Source organism: Sebastes umbrosus, chromosome 2 (genome assembly GCF_015220745.1).
Source record: "Sebastes umbrosus isolate fSebUmb1 chromosome 2, fSebUmb1.pri, whole genome shotgun sequence".
NCBI lineage: Eukaryota > Metazoa > Chordata > Actinopteri > Perciformes > Sebastidae > Sebastes > Sebastes umbrosus.
Window position 1 is genome coordinate 5,127,459 of NC_051270.1, and position 26,146 is coordinate 5,153,604.

Consider the following 26,146-nt stretch of genomic DNA (forward strand, 5'->3'; position numbering starts at 1 on the left):
ACAGGGGTGTCATAGAACGTGTTACCTAAACATTTTACATAACATGAAAATGTTTTTTTAAAGATTAATAAATCTGATTGAAAATAAAAAAAATAGTGATCATATAAAACAACAAAAAGTAATGTGATATGCAGCAAGAGCACAGCATTTCCTATACACTTCAATGGGCAGAAGTTCCCCCCCCAAAACTGTAGAGGAGGTATTAAGGGGGTTGAATAAACCGTTGTACTATACGCTCGCAAAGTTTGAATGTCATCCGTCATGTCTGCACCAAATCAAGGTCAGAGCGGAGATCCAGGAGGCCGGGCTTCGGTCACATCTGTGTAATTTATGAGCAGCCAATTAGCAGAGCACACAAACTAATGATTGTGACCAACGTCTGGTCCGACAATTTGAAAAATAATGTTCCGCCTCGTCCCACCACGCACACTGTTTGGCAATAAATAATTGATCGGGTACAAAAGTGGGAAGTTTCATGTCTTTGCCATTGCTTGTGCTGCAAGAGACCTTTCTTTAATTTTCTTCTTTTTTTCATTTTCATCCCTTTTTTTTCTCTCTCCGTCTCTTGAAGTCCCCCCCCTCCCACCCCCTCACCCCCCCATGTGCGCAGAAGATCATGGAAAATCTCTTGCCATATCTGTCATCTGTCACGCTCTCTGATGAACAGTTTTGATCTCTCGTTCCTCTGTTTATGGCCGTTGTCAAGCGAAAAGAATCGTAGCCGTGAGTGCTTACACCAGCGCGTAAATAGTTTGACGTGTGGCTCTGTAACAAAGTTGCAGGAGTAAATAAGGAACCAAACAACCACGCGGGGTTGCAATTAAGTTGTGCGTCTGCATTATGAAATGTTTGGAGCAGCGTGATTTCTGCTCGCTCTTTTAACATTTCCGAAGTCTTGATATCAAAAGTGTGTGTGTTGCTTTGTTCCAGAAGGGACTCATTGGCTGTGAGAGATCAAAGGGTAAGCACAGCGTATTATGGATAGCACTCAGCTACACACACACACACACACACACACATGCAGAGACACACCACACTGTGGGGATAGCGGAGGAATATGTGGGATATGATGTGATTGCTGCTCAATTCTTCCATTGTGAGGTCATGGTGTTAAGGTCCAAGTGAGATGGAGGATTTAGAAAAGAAGACTTTCACAGCTGAACGGAGCAGGCTGGAAATATTCACATTAAAACCTCGTACAGCCTTAACACTCAGTCAGGACGACAACCCTCACAAAACATGTAGTTTAAAAACATCACGCTCATCCCCCCTTAACTGGCAATACTCACAGTAGTTTAATATGTAATCTTCAATTGACCTATTAGACGTTTGTGGCGTCTTTGGACACGTTGACATCTCCTGTTGCATTTCAAATACAGTTCTATGGGTTTGAGCAACATTTGGCTGAATGGCCTAAGTTTGTAACGGCTGTATGACCCGCCAGCAAGCTGCTGCATGTGAATGGTTATTAACTATCTTAAAGTGGCACTCACCAAGATTGTCATTTAAATAATGTCTGTTAAGTCACTATCTATTTCTGCCCCCTATTAGTCGGTCATTTTGGTCTCAGTCGACCAAGATTTCTTTAGTCGATTAGTCCTTTATATGTTTTTTTTCATGCTGAATGACTTTTCTCTAAGAAACTTCTGAGCACATCTCTGGTAAACACCAGATTTAAAGTGGTGCTATTGTGTGATTCTTTGCTGAGAAACTGAGTTACAGATCTGTCATTTAAATCAACTAATCGATTAATTGACAAAATCGTATGAGTGTTAGTAAGCCGGACGTCAGTGCCATACAAAAGTAAAACTAAATTACTTCTATTCTATTGTCATAATTAATGTCTCTAACGAACAATAAAATATTATAAATATAATAAGCGTTTTCAGTCCAAAATGGCCTCAAAAAAACATTAGAGTTTTGTCTCTTTTCGTCTATACTTTTTGGCCCTACTAACTATCGCCGAAAGAGGTAACACAATGGTGATTGAGCCTATAGCTCATCATTGCAATATTTATATATTTGCAGTATTACATACTGGGTGTCTGTGGTGACATTCGTGAAAATAAATGCTGTGTTAAAGCACGGTCACACATGTTATTGAAATGTTAATTTTGTGCATGTGTGAGCTTGCCTTTACAGTGTTTCTCCATTGTACACACACAACAAATTAATTAATTCTGAAAACAGAAAGCAACAAAAAGACTCCAAACTGGTGAACTCTGAGTACAATTCCATTGTTTACACTCAAATAGAAACTGTAAATCTTTCCGGATGATGCCACTTAAAAGTATTGTATTTCCAGGTCAGAATACGTAATAGGAAACAATCTGTTAAAAGGGAGAGACGATCCTGCGTTGTTTCCTGTGGAACTTTTCAAGAATTACCTATGACATCCTGCAAAAAGGATTTATAATCTCAATGAGGCCTTTCGTGGTTAGATAAAGTTAAGTGTAATGAGGGATGCAGTGGGAGTATAGATTGCATTGTTTCTGGTAGAATATAATAAGAAGAAAGTACATTTAATAAGCACTTGACAGGACCTTTAAATAGAGATAGATGGTTGCTTATAAAAAAAAAAGTTAAACTGACATTTTAATAAATCACATCAGCCAGTTTTGATATGACTGAACTAAATTCTCACCATAGCTACAGAGATCAAGCACGAAAAAGTCAGCTTGACAATTAATTTTCCTGCACCTTTTTTTATTTGTTCCTCTCTTTCTTTTGTAAATGTTTTTTTTTTTTTATCATTTTGAGGTAATAATACATCCCCAAATAATTATTTCCATTGCATAAATGGCACAATATTTTTAATTCCTTAATACATTTCAATGACTGATGGTGGACGAAATGCTGTTTCAGAAGCATTTCCACAATAGCCAGAATTAAATTTGACATTTGGATATTTTTCAGCATAAAGATGATGAAAATGTTCAACATAACTGCTGCTCAATATTGACGGCTTCAAACCAAAATGCAGTGGTGTCGATATTGGCCTCGGTATGAGTTGAACCTAAAGTAGGTTGTTGGTTATTCGGACAGCTCGGAGACAAATCAGCGCTGCTGTCGAGGACAGACGGAAGGCAGAGAGGAAATGACAGAGAGCGAGAGACGCAGAAACAGAGAAGTGGAGAGGGAGTGAGCGATTCGGGGAGGAGGCAAAGACGAGGAGGAAGTGGAGGGGTGTGGGGTGGGGGGGCTGATCTTGGAAAGGTTTAGTATATCATAATTATCCCGTTAAGTAACGGCGGAGCGGCCTCCCCGGGGGAATTCGTCTTAAATGGAAGATTTGCAAGGAGAACGGGTCAGAGAGAAAAACGGCTTCCAGTCGGCAGGAAATCCTGTTTACATTTACATAATCATATCAACACTCACTCCTTCTCCGTCTCTTTCTTTTGGGTGCCTTTTCAAAAAAAAACAACAAAAAAAACAGGGGAAAGAGACAAATGAGGGAGGGCTTTAGGCTGCTGCTCGTCGACGTTTGTTGTTTTTTTTTGCTTGCTCTTATTTTCTTAAAAGCGCTGCCAGTGTTGGCAAGAATGCCTCATTTTTTAGAATCTCTTGCCAGCACCTCCAACCTCCTCTCAACATCTCTTGTCTTTCCACCTCGTAATGTCCTCTTTAAGTGGGGTTTCTCAGACCTTTTGGCCTCTTTCCCTCGTTTGGCATGTTGGGGGAGAAAAAAAAAAAAAAAAAAAGCTTAAGCATAAATAAGGAATGGCGTGCCCGGCTGTGTGAGTCTTAATTGAGATCTGCTAAGAGCAGGCAGCAGATGTTTGTAGCAGCAACTGTTGAATCATCAGAGACCACTGAAAGCCTGTGAAACCATGTTAAAAAAAGAAGCCAGGTGCTCCATTTTTTTTTCTATTTCTCACTTTCTCTGCCTTTTTTTTCTCTCTTTACATCATGGAAAAACTGAAGTGGTGATGTGAAAATGTGTATGGGGAGCTTGAAGGAGGAAAAAAAAAAAGAAATGGGAAGATATGGGTCTGCAGTGGTTGCTAGACTATTGTAAAGTGTCTGCATCCTTTATGTTTCTGCCAAAAATTAAAGAGTAGCCATATCATCAAACTGTAGGGAATGTTTCTCACAAGTAACACCTTGATTTATTTTAAATGTATTTCATAATATATAACTTCTACTTTTTAAAATGTAATACATTCAGCCTCATACATTTTTAATGTATGTATTGGATGTTATATATTGATATTGCTGATGTTATTTCTCTTATATAATAATGTCAGACGTATTTATTTTTAGCGGTGGAGCATCACTCACATCGTGAGTATGTAAAGTTGAAAGACTGTGACTCATGAAAGAACAATAACCAAAGAACTCGGCTCTGCTGCATGCGAGAGGCGGATTCACGTTCGCAAGATTCCTCCAGACAAAGCCATTCTTCGCTAACAATGTAGCGGGAAAGATGTGTGTCTTTTTGGGAGGTTTAACGAGTATTTATTTATTTGGTATTGTTTGATAGAAATAAATTAAAATACATGTTCTCCTTTGGCCTCTAAAAGGGGATCAGGATAGGTTTGGTTTGAGAACCACTGGATTAAAAAATATGTTGTCCCCGTCATGTTCAATTACAGAGAGCCCAAGAAACTATCTCTCTGCTGGAATAATGCCTGGCTCCAGGTTTTCTATGTGTCACTTAGATTAATGTGATTAAACGACACTGTATTTAGATTGAGGCCCAATGTGAGCATAAAATAAAGTAGAATAAAATCCCTAAACTATAGATGTTGACACACACGTCAGGGGTACAAAGTCCTTAACAAATTAGAGATTTGCAGTCAATCAAATGTACAACCAGGTGATTGACAGGGATGCATCAATCCAATTTTTTTCAGTCCCGGTACCGATAGCGATACCTGGGCTTTGGGTATCAACCGATACCGAGTACCGATCCGATACCAGTGTTTAATTAATAATCTGTATCCTTCACTGTGTGGAAGTGACTGGGATCATTCTTTTATGTGTAAGGCAACATCAGGCTTGACTTAAACATTGCTTTCCTAACTTTACAAAACAAAATGTAACAAATAAATACATAGATATAAATTTACTGAATTGTAATTTATTATTAAAATAGTAAATGGTACACCAGCAACTTGGTAAAAAATCTTAAAATTTATAAGGAATTGCAATCCAAGTGTAAAACTTTTTAATGCAACACAAAATTGGTTATTTGATTCAGTATTGAACCGATATCTGATCCTGTATCGGTGAATCCCGAATAGAAAATAAACTTGGGACCAAACACACTGAACTAGAATCAGTATATTCTTATTTACATCGAATACATCTCTTTTAAATGATAAAATACGATGATATTGAATGATGAAGTACAAGTGCAACATTGGACTTGTACTTCACACATCATTCAACACTGCCCGTACTTCCTCTTCCTTTTCCGCCGACTCCAACCGACCACCCTAACCCTCGACGCCTCCTCCGTCCTCACATTCTAAACTGCTGTCATTTATTCACCTGTAACATTTGCCAGCCTGGGAGAACTCCCCTCCCTCCCTGTCATGGGAACGCTGGGGAACCAGCGACAGGTTCTCTGTGATTATAAATGATAACTGTGATAGCTGAGGCTGGTTACTCTGCTGTCTGTCTTGTTAATCTCCCCCTGTAGAGCCTCGGCTGATTTTCATCTCACTATCTGCATCTTTTATCTCTAATGTGCCCTGGTCTCCGTCTTTCTTTCTTTACTTTAGTGTACTTCTTGGCTTAACTAATGCGGTTATTTATATATTCATATAAATGATACCTTTTGCACTGATTGTTGAGATTTAAGGAAGACTCACCAGTATCCATATTTAATGATATTTTGGCTTCATTATTTCAGGTTGAGATTTATCAGTCTACTCATGTGTCTGTCTTTATGAGTGAGTATTATAGACTTCAGCAGGGCAACGCACTTACCGCTGCCCTATATATGCATATTGCCCTATATAATATTGCCCTATTTGCTGCCGTCTCTAGTTCATGTTCTCCGCCTCCTGTGATCTACTGTACATACATCCTCCATACTGTGTCATCACACTCCTTTTGTCTGTCCTCCTCCTCCTTCTCCTCCTCCTCCTCCTCCTCTTCCTCTTCTTCTTTCCCAGTCAAACGAATGGGTTCGGGGATACATTTCAATGGCCGATTAACAGACTCCTTCTTCCTTCCCATCTCCCATCTGGCTTCATGCCACACCGAATTAGTAACCAGATATGTCACCACCACCGCGCTGGTGCGGATAACACCGCGCGCTTCTGGGAGGGCCGTGGCTTGCAGATTAGCGCCTACAATTAATACAATTGACTCGCAGGAAGGCCGTCTGCTCTCTTGTGTTTCGTAGTTTAGTTTCGTTGCACTTCAGAACCGAGCAGCGCGCGAGAAGTTTGGCAGATAAAGGAAAGAGTTAATGTGTGTGTGTGTGTGTGTGTGTGTGTGTGTGTGTTAAGAGTGGTCAGTGCCAAGGACCTCATGATGGAAATTGAATTTCAACTCATGGGGGTCATGACATGGAATCAAATTAAAATACTGCACAGTGTATCATTCTGCTGTTAGTCATATTTGGGTAAAAACCAGGAAAACAAGTTTATTGTTGGATTAAACATTGCATAGTTCATGGTTTTAAATGGGTTTAAACTCTCAATCAACTCATAGAGCTAGTCTTCCAACTACATGAAATAAATCAACACATTCGTCTTCTTTTTCATCTTCTTCATCATCACTTTCTCCTTCATCTTCTTTGTATTTGTAGTAGTAATAATAGAAATAGTAGTACAGTAACAATTTAGGATTGTGTTTTTTTTTTAAACACAGCTATTAAGAAAGTAAGTATAGAGATGTAAGAAAGATAAGAACTACCGCAGCAAAACACACACAGAGGTACTGTACTGTAATCTGAAACACATTAAATAACAATCATTGAGATTTAGTTGTAGCCATGTATGCTGCTCAGGTAGGTTTATTCAAGCCCTTATAGAAAAGACAAGCTGAGTTTGTTCCACTACGCTTTTACATTGCAGTACAGTGCTTTACAGCAGACCGAGGCCACTGATACAAACATCCACTGGCGTGGCCTTTAGCCTTCGTCCGTATCTCAGAGAATGAGGGGAGGATGTTAGTTCATGTAAACCAAAAGAAAAGAAATAGTGGCTGCAATCTGTGGCGTTGAGATGACCTCACCTATTCCTGCCCCCCTCCCCACCCCCCATGAACAAAAGCTTCCTTTTCAGAGAGGGAGGGATGGACGGTAGAGATAGGAAACTCGAGAGCTCAAATCCTTGATTTCCTCGTGAGAGCGTGAAGGCGACGCGGAGTTACGGAGTGGCAGACACAAAGTTGTAAAGTACTCAGAAGAGACAAAAAGAAATTGAAGGAAAGAAAACAAGTTCTCCAAAATAACAGGCTTCATTTGACTGTGATAGAACCAGGGCACATGGGTAATCTGGCAGTTTAATGATTTCTTTCTCTCTCTTTTTTCTTTCTCTTTCCCTCCGTCTCTCTCTCTTTTACATTAGACTACAGGCTTTTTCAAAGCACAGTGTGTCACAAGCGTTTAAGATGTGGCCTTTTTTCCCCCTGCACATTCCAACGCCATTATGCTACATTGTTGCTGAATAAAAGGCTGTATTATGTTCCAGCCCCCCCAGTAAAAAGGGCAGAAGTGGACCCAGTTTTTATCTGCTGAACGAATCAATCAGGATTATGTCAGCTGAAAAGAATCACAGACAGCCGTCGCCAGGCACTGTGTCTCTGTGTGTGCGTCAGTGTGTGTATCCCCATCTCTGTGTGGAAAGGGATGGGAAATTTGCATCGAAGGGGAAAAGCACTTGTTGGTTATGAACATGCCCGGCTTGGTGACAAAGATGTCATTTGGGGTCTAAAAAGCGAGAGGATTTTTTTTTTCTATTTATGTATTTACCCACTCCCCCCTCAACCCAACCCTTTCTCCTCCTCTGTGGGAGGATTGGAAGGGCACTAATTATCATTTCAGCAGAAATGATTAGGAGATCAAACAGGGATCGAATGCCATTTCCTTCCATTAATGCAGGGGGTTTAGAGTGCCTGTCATGGCTTGGCTTGTCCTAGGGCCTGTGGAGAGAAAAAAAAAAAAAAAAAAACAGGGGGAGAAGAGAAAGAATGGAGGATGGAGAAGAGGCTTAAGAGGAAGGGAGCGAGGGAGGGACAGGACGGGACAGGGGTTTGGCAACAGAAAGACAGAAGAGTTATTCAGTTAAAAGGCCAATGGATTTTGCGAGTGTAAGTTGAAGACCAGAAAGCCATCATTTTGAATAGGGAAAGATAATTAGAACTACTATTTTGATGATTTTGTGGAAATCTGTACAGAACTCAGAAAAAGTTATGGAGGGACACTGCCAGATAGTTTGAATAAAAATCAATATGCAGCTTTTTAAGTGTTTCTGCAGAAAGGTCGGTCGGTCTGGTCCCCTCTCAAAACCCTCAGACACAGCTTTGCTCACATGTGGCATCCTTCGCACATATACAAGACATGCATGACCAGTGATCAAGACCGTGTATTTTAATATTGGAGGGGTACTCTAGCAATGTAGTGTTGCACTTACAAAACATTGTGCAAGAACAGATTGTGTAAAGAATCGTCAAAATCGCTGCAGCAGAGGCTTCAAACACTGGATCCTACACATTCCATGATGCAGCTTGATAGCATCTCTTCGATAGCGCCCAGTCCATACACTGTGTACGTATAAAAAGTGGACGTAGTCACCGTGACGTCACTCATTGGTTTGTGGACTACGGTTTTGAAGCTTTGAGTTCGGCATTTTGGCCGTCAACGTTTTGTTTTTTTCGCAACCAGGAGTGACACGAGAGGGTGAACCGAACGCTGAATAAGACCTTTTTTCATGACCACAAATGTTACAATTAACTGTCATGAACTGCAAGTTCTACAACGAAAACACGCACAACTCCAAGACCGGACAACGCTGTGCTAGTGACAACTCAATCATCAGCTTTATGGTCTATTTGACTCTAAATGGGACCATAATTTACTAAATAAACATCATGCTGTATTGAAGAAGACTTGAAACTAGCGATTGAGACCATAAACTCATGTTTGCAATGTTTACTGAGGTAATAAATCAAGTGAGAAGTAGGATCATTTTCTCATAGACTTCTTTACAATCAGACTGATTTTTGCAACCAGAGGAGTCGCCCCCTGCTGGCTATTAGAAAGAATGCACATTTAAGGCACTTCCACAGTGGCTACACTTTGGAGTACCCCCTCCATTTCGTTCTGAATATTGTATTTCAATTTAATGAATGAAGAATTATTGAAAAGCTCTCCAAGGCACAGTTTAGCCCTTTACCTTGGTTGCTAATTGGACGATATGTTCACTATTCAAAAGACATATTTGTACTGCCGACTCTTGTCTCATAACTGTCTAGTTCCTGTTTGTAGAGCAGTTAATACTCAGGATGGTGGATGGTGCAACGCAGCTAATAAACTAAGATAGCTTCTTCTGTTTTGGACTGCTCTCTCTCATGACATGATCAGGGTCTTTTTTTTTTTCTCAGACTAGATAAAGCTCCTCCAGAAGATATTATACAACATGTTTTACAGGCTGAGAAGGACTCCCCATGACTAGTGAACTAACCTTAAAATGAGCAGAGTGCCCCTTTAAACACAGGCCACCAAATCATTAATTCATGAAAAAAAGATTGTTTCTGAATATTCCTTTCATATGACATTTTGTGATGTGATATTTATTTCATCACGGCCCGCTGTTAGGATTCAACTTTGAAAGTTTTAGGCAAATGCAAAAACCATTACATAAACAAGCGGCGCTGAATTGGAACCTAACAAAGTTCGATGTTTTCCATTAAAAGATCAAAGAGACTCGAGGTGGATAGCTGGAAGATTAGCGAGGAACGGCGAAGCGAAGGAGGGCAGGATGGAGAGCGCGGATGAGGCTGTGATTGTTTCAGCACGTCAGATGAGAGAAATGTCAAAGGGAATGTGAGAGATGACCTCTGTGTTCATCGCCCATTAATGACCCTGCAGCTCCCAGCTTCATTTTCCCTCTCATCAAAAACATTAAAAAAAAACATTTCCTCCTGTCTCCAATAGTCATTTCCCCCCGCATTGTATTTATGTATTGAAAAAAAGGTAATAGATCAAGCACATTCCATTATTCTCTTATAAGATCATTAGCAAATATAATTAGATATGAAAGAAAGTAATTTGGAGAGGAGAGGGGAGAAAAGCGCTATCAGGCAGAGAAGACAGATTGTAGCATCAGAGTGTTTGGGCTTAAATTGCTCAGCGGAGGTATTATCAAGCCGGCAATCTTTTAGCCTCAGAAATAGTTTTGGAGACAGAGAGCGAAAGATAGAAAGAGGCCACTAACATTCACTTCATTGTGTTTCCCCGAACTGCAATCATTCTTTTTTACATTTTTTTTCTCTCCTCCCGTCCTGTCATACGCGTCACCTCGTACTAGACCCAAGAGTTTGCAGCAAAACAAAACTGAGTTTATAAAAAGAAAACAAGTTGACATGGAGTCATCACACATAAAAAAACACACATTATCACAGACAACAGAAAACAAGTAACCTTTTTTACCCGCTCCGCGCACATATTGATTCGGCTTTTGTATTATTTTTGCAACTTAAAAAAAAACAGAAATAACACACAAATTGCGTTCCGCCTTGAAGTCGCGTCGCGAGGAAACCTTTCCGCTGCACATCCTCGTCTCTTCTCTCGCTCACTCTCCACCTGCACGCAGGAGTTTTTTCGTCACTCTTTGTTGCACCTTAACACCATACTATGTTTGTCTAATAGAGATCTGAGTCGAAAGCAGACTGAGAGCACAACAAGCCTGCTGCGTTTCACCACAAATTTGCTTTTTATTTTTTTTTCTCCCTCACCCCTTCTTCTTCTTTAGTAGTGCTTTGAGGGATTGGGGGGGTGGGTGGGGGAGGAGGGTGGGAAGGGTGCAGAGGAGGGGTGGCAGGGTGGATGTGGATTTTTCTAGTCTTTTGTGCGAATCACAGGGAATGGTAACTATAAACATCCTGTATTCATTAAAACCATCTAAAAATACAATTTTGGAAGGGGGGGTGGGGTGGTAGTGGGGGGTTGGGGGAGCAGTGGGGGTGCGCTCACTTCCTCGCCGCTCCTCCTCGGTGTATACAAGCGGGCCGTGTTATGCCTGGTGCCGCTCATATTTACATATTTATAAATACTGGGCTGTACAATGAGACGGGGCTGTGCCAAGAACAACACTTTCTGCTAGTGTAGGGCCCGGATGCCTGGGAGAGGGAACAAAGGAGCCACAGCCACCTTCAGTGGCACAGAGACGGTTCACAGAGCTTGACTTTGCACACTGTTAAAGTCCATATGGATGGAGACGGTGACAGATGACGCTCTGCGACCACGCTATACTTTTGATGCCTGTTTTTAATCCCTTCTTTTTGTGCCATATAACATAACTTTGGTAACACTTTCTATGACGCCTATAATGCATTATAAACATACTTATAATCTGCTTATAGCACTGTATAATTATATTTATAAGCACTCGTAAAAAATATTATTGCTTTACACTATATCAATAATCATAACACAATATAAAGCGTATAATGACTTATAAGTGTCATAATACTTCATAACTGCTGGTCACTCACTGACATTTTTTTTTTTTTTTTTGCAAGGATCATCATATATTATAATTCCCATAGTGGCAATGCATTATAAACACACTTATAATCTGCTTATAGCACTGTTTAATTATAGTTTTAAGCACTCATACATATTTATAATGCTTTATAACAATAATTGTAACTCATTATAAAGCATTTTATAATGACTTATAAGGTCAAGTGTTATAATACTTCATAACTGCTGGTCACTCAATTAATTTTTTTTGCAAAGGTTATAGTGTATTATAACTCCCATAGTGATAATGCATTTTAATCTTTTTATAATGCATTATAATGACATTATTAGTTACCGTACGTGGCCATAGTTTACTTTTATTAAAGTGAAAAAATGTATAATTAAATCTCTGCAAGAACAATAAACAATTTTTTTTTTTTTTTACTTTACTTTAAAGTAAACAATGCCCGCTTAGAGTAACTTATAATCACATTATACATAAAGTGATTATAATCTAATAATTAAAAATAACACTGACTGTCCAGTTTACTTTGAAAGGAAGTCCTTGGTATAGGATGGCATTGTGGAAAACATCCGAGGCAAATCCTGTATTAAGACATGGATAACACCCACCAACGTGTTTCGACTCAACAAGTCTCCACCCTGATGGAGTCACTGTATCTATTTAAAAAAAAAGATTATTTAATTATAATACATTATGATCTTTGCAAAAAAAAGTCAGTGAGTGACCAGCAGTTATGAAGTGTTGATACTTATAAGTTATTATAAAATGCTGTATAATATGTGTTATGATTATTGTAATAAAGCATTATGAATATACATGAGTTCTTATAACTATAATAACACAGTGCTATAAGCAGATTGTAACACATTATAAATATGTTTATAATGCATTATAAACATGGGCGTCATAGAAAGTGTTGCCGTAACTTGTAATAGATATCTGAGATTCAGCCTCATTCAGAGGTGGTGAGATTTTCCTCAGCAGCTCGAGGACAGTTCAGCCAGCGTCTCTCCGTCTTCACAAGCTTTTATTTTCTCACTTACTTTTTCTAGTAGAAGGTTCCCAACCTTATTGTTCAAAAGGAAGCAATGTCTACTCGTCACATGCTTGTCACCAGTTATATATGTCTCCTGGTTGTGACCAGTGCATCATGTGACCTTTTGAGGGGGTCCCAACCCCAAAGTTGGGGAGCACTGTCTGCGTGGTATCTAGCCATACAGATAATATAATAATAATAATAATAATAATTTTATTTGTTTTAAGCTGGGAACACAAAGTGCTTTCCATAGTCAGCATTAATATAATATATATAAAAAAATCTGAAATATAAAAATAAAAACTCAAGAACAGCTAATTACAAGCACACAGTTAAAAGACCGTATGAAATAAATTTACAAATAAGTCATCCAAAAGGTAGAATAAGTGAAACTATGATATTAACTTAAAATCAGGTGCTGTATTATATAAATAGATTAAGACAAGTTGTCAGGCGAAAATGTAAGCCTGTAAAGAATGTATCTTAAGACAGGATTTGTAAATATTAAATAGTTGCGTCATATACATATCATCATAACATCATTATAATTTACTGAAACGATCCACTTAAATGGCCAGTTCGACCAAATTACTTATTTTTTTATTTACCCCTTGCAATGCAGATTTTTATTTAGCCAGATTTCGAGATATCAGAGTAGAATTTAGGTTGTGGTGCTTATACCGTTGAAAAATAAAATTATTATTTAATTTAATTAATTTTTTTTTTTTTTTTTTTCAGAAACAATATTCAGATTATTCTGGATAACTCACAGAACTTGCTTTGAAGATCTTTCACAGAATTACACTCTGGAACGAGTCTCTACTAAAGATATATGATAATAACTGGTGACGGTGTGTTCTGTGGATTATCCAGAGTAACAGTAACAACTGTTTTAACAATGGTGCGAGTACCACAAACACCTCTCTATTGTATTGGAGTGGAGGAGACAGAAATCTCAGGTACAGATTTCTCAAAATCTGGAGAAATAAATCCAAAAATAAGTAATTTGGGTGAGCTGACTGTTTGTAAGTGGAGAGATTCAACATCTTATAATGCCATTTTAAAAGCTTGAGCTGAAGTTGAACACAAAAACGTCATCTGAGGGTAGCATTCGTCCCATTTTAAAACACCTATCGACCTTCAAAAATCTATATAAGCAGAACCCTAATGGTCATCGATAATAGTAAGAATAAAGTGTTGAGCTGCTGGAACCGAGGCACCAGCGTTTCTCACTCATATAATATCAAGAAATGTTGTAAAAATATGCCACACTAAGAATCGTAGGGTGTTGCACTGCGAAACGCCAGCTTCTACTTGGTGAGCCTGTTTGTGTGATGTTTTCACAGATTGCTATTAATGTCAGGTGATGCCTCTGAGACCACGCTCTCACACTTATTCACACACACAGACACACGCGCAGTGCACCGTCCGTATCCCGAGGCGGTCTTCCGACACATGCTCAGAGTGCAGTGGTATGCCATTGTTCCATCCTCCTACCCATTTATCCATTCTGTTAAGCATGACACATGTATTAACAGTGGATGGATCCTGGAGCTGTGTGTCCTCACACCATATGTTTTCCCTTCCCAGGTCCTATCCTCTCCAATAACCACCCCGTCTCCACCTGCATGTATCGCAACACGCCACAAGAGGGCGTACTTACTCTATCACAAAGAGTGTTGTGTTAATAAGGGCATGTACTGTGTATGTACTGCTGTTAATACAAGACAATACTAGTCAGATCATTTTTATTGAGACGGACTTTTATCGATATCACGTATGCACGCTGCAGCAACCCCGCTAAGAAGAGCCGAACACATAGATGAGCCTCACATTCATGTGATAAACGAATGCCGAGCAGGTTTTCTGTGTCTGTGAGGTGCATCTGCCGTCTGCCCGAATGGGAAATTAAAAACTGCGAGGGGAAGTTATGCTAAATCTATAAAGTTGGCCGGGAAATCTCTCCCCCTTCGCAGTGGCAGTTGTTTGGGGAGAAGGAGCACCGTGCTTAAATAATAACATTCCAGGTGGCTTAGTTAATGAACAGTGAAAATCAAATATGGGGCCTAATCTGGAGCTCGTTACAGGAAGTTTCTTTACAGGGAAGTCAAAGGCAGGAAGCGCCCTTGGGGAGAGCAGGAGACTTGTTTTTAGAAGCTTCAAAAGAAGGGAACTTTTTTAGTTTATTTCAGTTGTGTTATTGTATAAAAATTGTTATAGTAAATCTGAACGTGATACGTGACGTTTAACGGTGGATGCTTTCACTTTTCTTTTTTTTTTTTCCAGTAAGAGTCTTTATAATTTAGCTCCTTAATTATTTCTGACTTTTAATAAAATCTCCATTGATCTCCATCAATAGGGAAACGACCGGTCTAAATGCATGTAGAGGTATGCTCGGTTCTCTGTATGCAGGCTTCAGCGTCTTATTTTCTGTCTTAGCTTGCCATCTTGTGGTGAAAGTTGGTTATGAAATCACATCCTTTGCTGGTAAGGAATCATAATGTGAGAATGTGATATGAGACAACAGCAGTTAGTATTACTACTACTATACAAGAGATCGTTCAAGGTTCTTTATTTGTCACATGTCAATTCCAGCAAAGAAGTCATTGCCAATGAAAATCCTTGGTCTCAGGTTCCTACAACAATGCTCGTAAATTATGTATATATAAAAGGGGAAATCACACAAGTAAATGTAAAAGGTAAAACGATAATCTAAGGCATAAAATAATGCAGTTAAAATAAACATAAATAAATATAAAACAGTAATGCAAATTTATAATTTTGTTGAAGACCAGATGGGAAAACTGAATGTAAACAGGATGTAGTATGTATATGCTTGATTTGTATGTACATATACTATCACAGCTAGTCATGTCAGTGGTGCTTTGTATGATCTAGGATACCATAAGTGTGCGTTAGGAATCCAATGTTGTATTATATGTTCCAGTTTTTCAATCAACACAAAAAAAAGCTATTTGTAATTATCCTTTAGTATCACTGGAACCATCCAAAGCGACGAACGCGGAGCATTAAAACCCGTGTTATGAGACGCACAGTAAAGTGAATGTTGGTCGGTTGTTCTCTCCGCTCACAGACAGGCTGGAGAGTTATTACTCGGCGCTGAATCTAAAAGATGTTTTATCATGTTATTAGCTCTTTATTTTCCCCCCTCTGTTACGGCGCCACTTCCTTTCATTTTCATATCCATTTCCGTCCTCGCGAAGAAAAAAAAAAAAGCACTGCTCAAATAAACCTGTGTTTTAATTTGGTTTTGTCAGATTCATAACGCCACTTTAAAAGAACATGACATGCAAATGTGTTCGGCGGTGTTTTATTGCAAAATAATTTTCGAAGAAGTTGCTGAGGGAATGAAAGTGTAGAAAAAGGAGGAAGGGTGGGTGGGGGGGTTGTATTATTTAGTGGCCGCTGCTGTGGGACCTAATTACAGTTATGCATTTCTTACTGTCTCGCCGAGTCTTAAAACTTTTTTTTTATTAGATTTACTCACTTCACTTCTCACCCACTGTCACACTCCCCATCACACTTATTGAGCCAAACCGACTTGATTGTAACAAGTATGAAACTACTCCGGTTGTCATAACCGTAATGTGTTAGGGTCTCGTATCGTTTTAGAGATGATTATTTCACTGAGCGCTCCGATCGCAGCCTGACGGTGTACGCTCCTGTGTACTGAAGATGCAAAAGGAAAATTAGGAAGAAATGAATTTGTACAGTAGATGTAGCAATCTAATGAGAGCTTTGCTGACCTTGCTACCTCACTAATGCTTACTTACAGTGATTGTTATTGTAGCTAACAGAATAACAGGGACTCCCTAGAATGCAACGCAAAACAATAAGAAAGTTACACTTATAATATCAGAATTCAACTACAAGGAGGTAATCTGTGGAATCATTGTACCTGCATGTATTTCATTTTGAGGTGTTCCTGTTATTGTGTCCACCCTGTATGTTTAGATACTAAACACTTATCATCGGTACATTAACATTTTATTTATTTAACCTTTATTTAACCTGGCAAGTCAAGAACACATTCTTATCTACAACACAACAGATGAGGCAAAAGGTCAAATTTGGGACTGTGAGCTGAAGGTTTCTCTGTTGCTGGTCCTAGCCTGTGTAGAGTCTGAATCCAGGAGAGACATTTTAAAGGGTCAATTCACTGAAATGAGCAATGTCTCGTTTATCTCCATAGCAGTATCTATCTATCTAGCCATGCCGATGCTTCTGGTTTCATTTGTCCAGGATTGGAGATATGCTTCTTTGATATTTCAGCCACCACGTCAATGCCGGATGACCACAGCTCCACCCGGCTTAATATAAGCTAAGGTGCTGCAAGTATCAAACAGTCCAAACTGATACAAGAGATATCCACACTCTTCTTCATAGATCTATGCAGTGTACACTTCATATTTGGATTGGTTATTTTTACGTGCCTGTCCAGTTGAATCATATATGCTCTGATGAAGGTCTAGTTAGACTGACAAATAAAGTGTACACTGCATAAATATCTCTTTTATCAGCCACCACACCAGTACAATGGAGGTGACATGAATTTTTGTTGTGGAAAATTATTTTTAAAAGCAGCATGTTTTTTTCCAGAATCAGTGTCCCTGTTATCTGGGATAATCCGTAGACTTGTCTCTGGATAGTTTCAGTTGGGACTACTTGATACCAAAGAAATGTCCCTATGGAAACTGTTGACAGTGAGGTCTATGGATTATCCAACATAATGGGGACATCAGAACCAGTTCTATTCACCTCCATTGTATTGGGGTGAAGACTCAGAACCTGGACCAGTGAAACCAATACTATCATTTAACCCCTTAAAGGTTTAGGGTTAAATGATGATCAACATTTTTTTTTTTACATATTAGTAAAAGGTTTTATTGTCATCAAAATGCTTCAGTATGTTTCCCAGTGTCACAGAAGTGAGTAAAACATTGTTGATCATCATTTAAGCCAAACCCTTAACCTTAACGCCGGCGGCCAGGTGTGTTTTAAGAGGTTAGGCCTATAGCTATAACTGCAGGTAAGTGGAAAAATACATTTTTTGTCTGTAATTTGAGTGAAATGACCCTTTAAAGCCTTCAAAGTTTGACACATACAGCCCATTGTGCAAAGCTGACAGTCTCAAATATCTCATCCATCCATTTGGCCCTACTGATGCAATGCTGTGTGTGTGTGTGTGTGTGTTTGTGGGTCGGTGTGTTGGGTCCGTGGTGCTAATCTGCCTCTTGTTCTCTCATTGGCCGTAGTGCATCTCTGGGTAGGAGAGGAGGACCAGCCAATGACCCACGACCCCGCGCTGACCCACGACCCCAACCATCTTAACAACGACCTTAACCACCCTAACAACCATAACCTAGGCGACCCAGAGGGGCTGGACGCCCACGCTGTAAACAAAGACTAACGGCCCCCCCGCACCGGAGCAAGGCAGGATGATGAGGATGATGATGATGATGATGATGAAGGCGATGATGGTGATGAGGAGGATGAAGGATAAATGAAGGAGTACACTATAACAAAGACTTTATTTAAGATGAAAAAAAAAAAAAAAACACATACTACCGTCAAGGCGTGAACTATATGAAGGAAAGTTCGGGACAGTTTCCTTTTGGGGGACGGATTTGCGAGATGCTTGGACACTAAACGAAGTGACGGCAACTTTCCTGTTTTGTCTCCTGTGGTCTGAATGCCCTCTTGTCTTTGTTGTCTTTTCTCTTATACAATGTTTTTTTCTTTTTGTTTTTTTCTTTTGATGAAACTACCTGTCTGATTAGCACTTCCTGTAACTGGCACCGCAATCTCCGATACATTCCTTGAGCTAGAAAAGGTGTGTCTTTTTTTTAAAAAAGAAGAATAATTAGGACAGAAGTGTAGTGCTTAATCAAAGACTTCTCTCTCCTGTTAAATGAAGACGACGGTTATTTCACGAATCCACGGACCACCATTATATTGTACCTGGAATGTATTCTACTGTAGGATAGAGACTCGACTTTACCGGGCTGTTGACAGAGACCAAGCACATTTCCTGTCAGGCTCTCCTATCAGCCGTCATAGAGTCACTATTTATGTCCCATTGACCATGCATCACACTGATTATGGTTAACAAAGGACACGGCACCAATATGACAATCTGCAATGCAAGAAAAAAACATACCCGCAGTTGACTTTCGCTGATGGTGGTGCTAATGATGATTGTGAAGAAGAAAGACTATTCAAACTGCCCTAAATGTACTTATAATACTACAGTATATCTCCATAACCGGGGCCGGTACAGGCCTCTTCACCCTGCTATATGGCTCCCCTTTGTCTTTTTTTCCCTTGTTCTGTATCATTCGACACAGCGCCCATAGACGCTTAATGTACATAGAGAGATATACAGTAGTTAAAAAAAAAAAAAAAGTGAAAACAAAAGTTTTAAAGCATTTGTGACGAGGAAAAAGACAGTAGTTTACACGGCCACGTTCTCAAAAAAGGTAGGCATTCTTTCAAGAGTTCGACTGAGATGAATTTTAAAAAAAAAGATCTCAAAAAAAAAGGGGGGAAAAACAGTTTCTTTCTTTATCGCCCTCTGCCCCTTTCTCTTCATCTCTCATGTCAACCTCAAGGACTTTAGTGTTGCAGATGTTTCTAAAATACTGCCACCGATCATTGTTGCACAGTGTTACTGACTACTGAAAAATGGTTTGATGTATTTACTTTAAGATGAGAAAAAAAAGAACAACAACAAAAAAAAAAACTGGAAAAAAAGACATATTGTGTATAGCCTTAGATACAAGTCATCTGTTATTGCTTCTACAAAGCTATGTAGCTGTGCTAGACTGTAGGACTGTAGGGTTGATTTTATTTTTCATTTTTTATATGTACTGTACATTAATGCCTTCTCCATTTACTGATCAAAAAAAAGAGAAAAAAAAGAGGAAAAAGATGACAATCGTCTCCTGTGCTGCAAACATATTTGCCCCCCCCCCATATATACAGAATCCATTATGCATAGAGGGACTTAATCCTTTCTTATTTCTTTCATTTGTTTTTGGTTCTCAGAAGTATTTTGCACTGTGATAGTATTATAAATCCAACCTATACAGTACAAAACTAGCTAACTAACTAAACTGAAGGTGTGTGTTTGTGTGTCCCTTGGCATTGTGAAATGTTTCTACGTCATTTTTTGTGAACCCAGAGAAAAATTCTAATGCGGTATGTACAGTCCAAATATAATACTTCTTTCAGTTTGAGCAACCTCTATACTGTATGTGGCTTTGACAAATTGTTACCCCCATTTTCTTTTTGTATGCAACTTCCCCCTTTTTGACCTGCAGCGTAGGCCCGTCACTGCTTCAGCCTGCGTCATTTCCAGAGCTCAAATTCCAACTTGAGGAGATTTTGCTGCAGTACAGCCTGTTTTTTTTTTTTTTTTTTCATTTTAATTTGATTTATGTAGACTACAATTAACCATTCTTTCAATTCCAATATGCCAGGAAAAGAGGGGATTAAAAGCTAAAATAATACGAGTGAGACATATGAAAAGTGAGAAGTAATGGTTGTAGGGAAATATAACAGGGTGTTTGAAGGGAGGAATTCTGGGAATGGGGTCTGAGTAAACCAATCAGATGTATCCTGCTGGAGGCACTGACCAGTGGCTTTGACCTCTGACCCCATCTCTGTTTTCCAGGGGTGTAAAGATGAGAGATTAACGGCGAGAGTCTCACTTGGGCTCTCTCCTTCTCTGAACCAGCTATAATGAGCATTCCACTCCACATATTATGTACAAAACCTGTCTTGTGAGCTGAACACTCTTTATGTTTCACTGTACCCTCATGGCAGATGCTTTGTTTTGTAACTACTGAACTGTACTTATAGTAAAAATAAAATGTATTCAAACTAAAAAAAGAAAAAGAAATGGATTCTCACAGAGCAAACGGCCTGTTTCATGTTTTTTAATTTCCTCATTTCTGACAGAGCGAGAATCAGGAAGGCGAGCCGCCGTGTCGGAGTGTCACCGTGTGATCAGGAGTGGTTAAACTGTTTGGAGAGTTAGTCCGTCACTTCACGACGCTTAAAAAAAGTTATTATCTCTCAGTCAAATTTGATGGCAAAGCTTCACGGACCGTGATCATGATGTCGAATACACACAACTAAATTACTGTCTGCAACACTTTGTCTCCCAAAGGTGTCCGTAAAGTAGCTGTAGTGAAACAATGTGGGGATGATGGGGAAAGACACGAGCACGCTCAGAGCATCCCACGTGGCAAAATGCAGAAGTAAGATGCAGACATTTAAATTATAGCAAATCACTTTTAGATTGGAGACGTGCGGCACGTATCATACATCTCCGTCTCTGTTCCCCAGCCACTTTCTATGTCTTTGACTTCTCTGTCTTTGTCTCTTCTGGTCCATCCAACTTAGTTTTGACCAGTCACCCTTCGTATACTGTACCGCTCTTTAAAAACGTATTGTTTAAACAGCTACAATTAATGTGTGTAAACTAAAAAGCTGCTGTAGATAACACGTTTACATGCTTCAGTATCATAGATCACAAAATCAGATACCTTATCCAATGCCAGTCCAACTGTTACTAGCAGATCAACATTAGGCTGTTGAACATACAGTCTAGCATGTATATGCTAATATACAGACATTAAGATAATACTGTATTGTAGAGGTGGAAGAAGTACTCAGATCCATAGATGGATTACTGAACGAGCCTATCGAGCACAGGCCCAGGACCCCCCCCCCCCCCCCCCCCCACCCCCACATACCAACCAGGAGGAGACTCAAAATGACCACAAAGAATAAAATAACTACAATGACACACAAAACAACTACAAAGATACTAAAACAACTGCAAAGAGATACAAAACAGCTACAAAGAGACTCATGACTATGAAAAGGGGCAAAACAACCATAAAGAGACACAAAATGACTACAAAGAGACACAAAACAACTACAAAGAGATGCAATACAGCTGCAAAGAGATGCAAAACAACCACAAAAATGTGCAAAACAACCACGAAGAGACACAAAATGACTATGAAGAGACAAAAAGCATCTACAAAGAGATGCAAAATGACTACAAAAAGGGGCAAAACAACCACATAAAGTCACAAAACAACTACAAAGACATGCAAAACAGCTGCAAAGAGATACAAAATTATTAGGAGAAGGGGCAAAACAACCAAAAAGAGACACAAAATTACTTCAAAGAGACACAAAGCAACTCCAAAGAGACACAAAACAGCTGCAAAGAGATACTAAACGACCACAAAAATGTGCAAAACAACCACATAGAGACACAAAATGACTACAATGAGACACAAAACAACTACCAAAAGGGGCAAAACAGTTACAAAGTGACACAAAACATATAAAGAAACACAAAATATCTACAAAAAGACAGAGCAAGTACAAAGAGACACAAAACTACTACAAAAGGGGCAAAACAACCATAGAGAGACACAAAATGACTACAAAGAGACACAAAACAGCTGCAAAGAGATGCAAAACAACCACAAAAATGGACAAAACAACCACAAAAAGACACAAAATTATTATGAATAGACATAAAGCATCTACAAAGAGACGCAAAATGACTACAAAAAGGTGCAAAACAACCATATAAAGACACAAAACAACTACAAAGACATGCAAAACAGCTGCAAAGAGATACTAAATTATTAGGAGAAGGGGCAAAACAACCATAAAGAGACACAAAATTACTTCAAAGAGACACATAGCAACTCCAAAGAGACACAAAACAGCTGCAAAGAGATGCAAAACAACCACAATGAGACACAAAACAACTACCAAAAAGGGGCAAAACAGTTACAAAGTGACACAAAACATATAAAGAAACACAAAATATCTACGAAAAGACAGAGCAAGCACAAAGAGACACAAAACTACTACAAAAGGGGCAAAACAACCATGGAGAGACACAAAGCATCTATAAAGACACTACATACTTTTAACAAACTCTGGCACAGATGAGTATCCATCTGCAGCAGCTCTCGAGGATCAATAAAACACAACCCTTTCTTTACATGTTTTCATCAAATGTGGGCAGTCATTGATTAGATCATTCAGAAGCACCTTTGCACAAATGCATTATTATGATGCCTATAATAAAAGAAAACAAGAATTTCTGAATTACGACCAAGATCCTCACACTTTAAAACCTTTTAACAAAGTCAAAAAGTTCACTGAAGACTGTTAGGGTTAGGGTTAGGGGGTTAGAGGGTTAGAGGGTTAGAGGGGATAAGAGTCAGCGTTCAGGGCAGCAATATTATTTACATCACTGGAAAGTGATATTGAGCTATATAAATACAATTGACTTGACTTGAAAAGGCCAATATTGTTCAGAAAAGAAGTATTTTACCAGCTCATTTCAATACATCTCTATGATTCATGGGTTTAAACAGTGTTTGAGGTCAGACAGACATTAGTGTCAGTTTATAGTGAGTCGGGGTTAAAGATCAAGAAGTCGACGTAAGGCGGAGGCATCAAAACTATACTAATATATACGTGCTTGTGTGTGTAAGAGCACAGATGTCCATCTGCGGCTGCCAGTATAAATACATTTCACAAAGCGGTTCCCTTATCAAAACAGTCAACTCCGACAAAAAAGTTTCCTCCCCACACGGCTCAGCCGGCTCAGCTGACTCGGCTTTTCAAAGGAAGGAAATATTTCACGGTTGATCCGCGCCGCAGTGATGGAATCCGTATTTGTGTTAACCCTACGGCAGGACCCCGAAGGCTGCTGTGCCGCTGGGAGGCTGCCCAGGTCAATGCCTTACTAATTTTTAAACGGATCAGCTGCACCGCACCAGATGTTGAGGGGGGGGGCCTCATGCCACGAAATCTCCCCTAAGTCTGTTCCCAATAAAACTCACATCCGGAGAAAGTAACTGTTTGACTGGTTTATAACTACACACACACACACACACGTTAACACACACACATCGCCCAGGATGTTTCACATGGCTGGATATGAGACAATCAGGATACTACTTGCTTTGCCTGTGTGCATCATGCACTGTAAATTTTAGGTGTGTTTGTATGTGAGGGGGGGTGTGGGCATGCATGAATGGCTGTGTGTGTGTGTGTGTGTGTGTGTGTATGTGTGTGTGCGTGTGTGTTTATGTCATCCCTGCGTTCTACATTTGAGTAGGTGTGTGTCTCCATGTAACGGCGCACATGTGTCTGATTAAAGAACACATTAGGTCATCTTTCATTCCATCCGGCCTGTCGTGTGTGTGTGCGTGCGTGTGTGTGTGTGTGTGTGTGTGTGTGTGTGTGTGTGTGTGTGTGTGTGTGTGTGTTGCAGTTCGTTGTTCAGCTGAGTAATTTCAACATTTGAAGCGACCTCTTTCACAGTGTGATGAACACCGCTCTTTGCCCTTCATTTAACTTCCTCTCTCGTCATTTGCTCTGTCTCTCCCCCTGTCTTTCAATTCTCTCTGTCTCTCTCTCTCTCTCTCTCTCTCTCTCTCTCTCTCTCTCTCTCTTCAGTATCCATTTCCTCTCATTTTCCTCCATGGCATGTTGTGCAGCCGTGTGTGTAAGCACATGTTTGTGCACGCACGCCGGGCCGTGTTGTATAATTGTCTGCGTGCTCGCGCCGTCTGCCTGCGTGTGTGGATTGATGTGTTTAAGATGCACGCTCTCTGCAGCGGTTTGCAGTTGCCAGCCTTCGGTTGGTCACCGGGCAGATGGTGACCTGCAGATGAACCCGTCTTTCTGCTCATTTGTTCAGCTGCCTCTAATTTCCCCCCTCCGCCTTTACATTAGAACGGCTGCTGGGGGAGTGTTACGGTGCAGTTCTCTGGTTGGACCACTAGAGGGCACAGCAGACCAGGTTTTGGTGCAGAGCTGCTAGTGGTGGTGGGTTCGGGCTTCCTCTGATGGAAGTTGCATTGCAAAGAGAAGCAGTGGATGCCATTGAATGTATTCTGTGAATTTTTTTTTAAGCAACCTTGTATTGTTTAAATTGTACTACTTTTAGCCCAACAAAATTACAAATACATAAATAATTTCCACATTAGAATTTTCTTTTTTTGCAGTATGAGGCAATTTACAGACAAAATAACTGAATGATTAAGATAACTGATCATTAACTGAATGATTAGAATGTAAAAAAAATACATAAATAAAATAAAATAAAACAAAATAGAAACTATATTTTTTGCGCTACCGGGGACTTTTGTTTACGGCTCTGTCTTCCTCCTCTTCAGAAGGAGGGTCAGAATAGGACTCGTGCGGCTAGTTAGGGATTCAGTGTCTTGCTCAAAGGCTCTGTAGCAAATGTGTCATGTGTTTGTGCATGTCATTGTCCGTTTCCTCCCTCGCTGCTCTTTGCTATCGAACATTCTTTTCCCTGACTGGTTAAGGCAACACTTGCGTTCTCCCCATTTTCTTTGTCTAACTAGAGATTTTTCTTCTATGAGTTCGCCCTTGAAATTGTCCCTTAGTATGCTCTCAGTTTAGTTTGTTTGTTTCTTTATTTACACATATAAAAACAATTAAAAAGATACAATATATAATTTGCAAGGGGATGTGAATCCTCCAGGGGCTTGAAAAGTGTCATTCTCCAGGCAGTGTATTACATGAAGTACTTCTAGTAATGTCATATACACAATTTGTATGTATCTATCAATAATTTTAGACAGTAAACAAACAGAGACATAAGTACTTGACAACAATGCGTCCCATAAAAACCCATTGGTTATGCACATATCAAGAAGACTCATTCATAATTCACTGTCAAAACTAACTTAACAAACTAAAAGCATAGGCATATGTTATTTTGCATAGAGTTTCCTTAAGACAAGAAAGTGTGCGCTTAGATAGAGGTTTTCTTTTTTTAGTCCAGAACTGAGCTCTGTTTAGGTGCTTGCGTTTTGTTTATTACGTTCTTTGATTCGGCACCACCTGAGGGTACTTTCCACCTTCTACTCGTGTCTATATGTATATCATTAGTTCAGTATTGTAAATATTGTAAATACACCTATAACCACAGCATAAGAAAGCCAGGGGCATACTGAAAGAAACAAAGAAACACCAGCATGATATAAAATCCCTGCATTAGTTTACAGAAGGCCTCTTTATTATTATTAGTATTATTTTGTAACTGAAAAACGAAGTTAGGTTGACATGTGTTCCTTTCTCCTTCCTCTAGATAGCCTCCAAGGGCTGTGACAAAAGGGTCCGTGCAAACATGCAACTTGAATATGCCGTGCGAATGACGGACTTTGTTCCAAACCAACTAAATATAAAATGATTTATTCTATAATAAATAAATAGGCCCTGTCGCATGGATTGAACTGATTGCTGTTTTATGATACGTACAACATACAGCGTTGAAAGTAGATTATGCAGTATACAACGTGAGTAGCACTGACACAATTTGGCAATCAAC

At 39.5% G+C, this 26,146-nt stretch overlaps 1 protein-coding gene across 5 annotated transcripts in view; it reads left to right on the forward strand.

Annotated features, from left to right (window-relative positions):
• The window catches only part of znf536 (zinc finger protein 536), a 306,471-nt gene that overhangs the window by 263,156 nt on the left and 17,169 nt on the right, over positions 1 to 26,146 (forward strand). Inside the window, exon 8 of one of the 5 annotated variants that reach the window (XM_037792201.1) lies at positions 17,985 to 19,638. The exons of the other annotated variants lie outside the window; for them this stretch is intronic. Coding sequence (XP_037648129.1) covers positions 17,985 to 18,139 — 155 coding nt within the window. The 3' untranslated portion in view covers positions 18,140 to 19,638. Of the gene's footprint in view, positions 1 to 17,984; positions 19,639 to 26,146 lie in introns of those variants that run through there. 5 annotated transcript variants of the gene reach the window in all.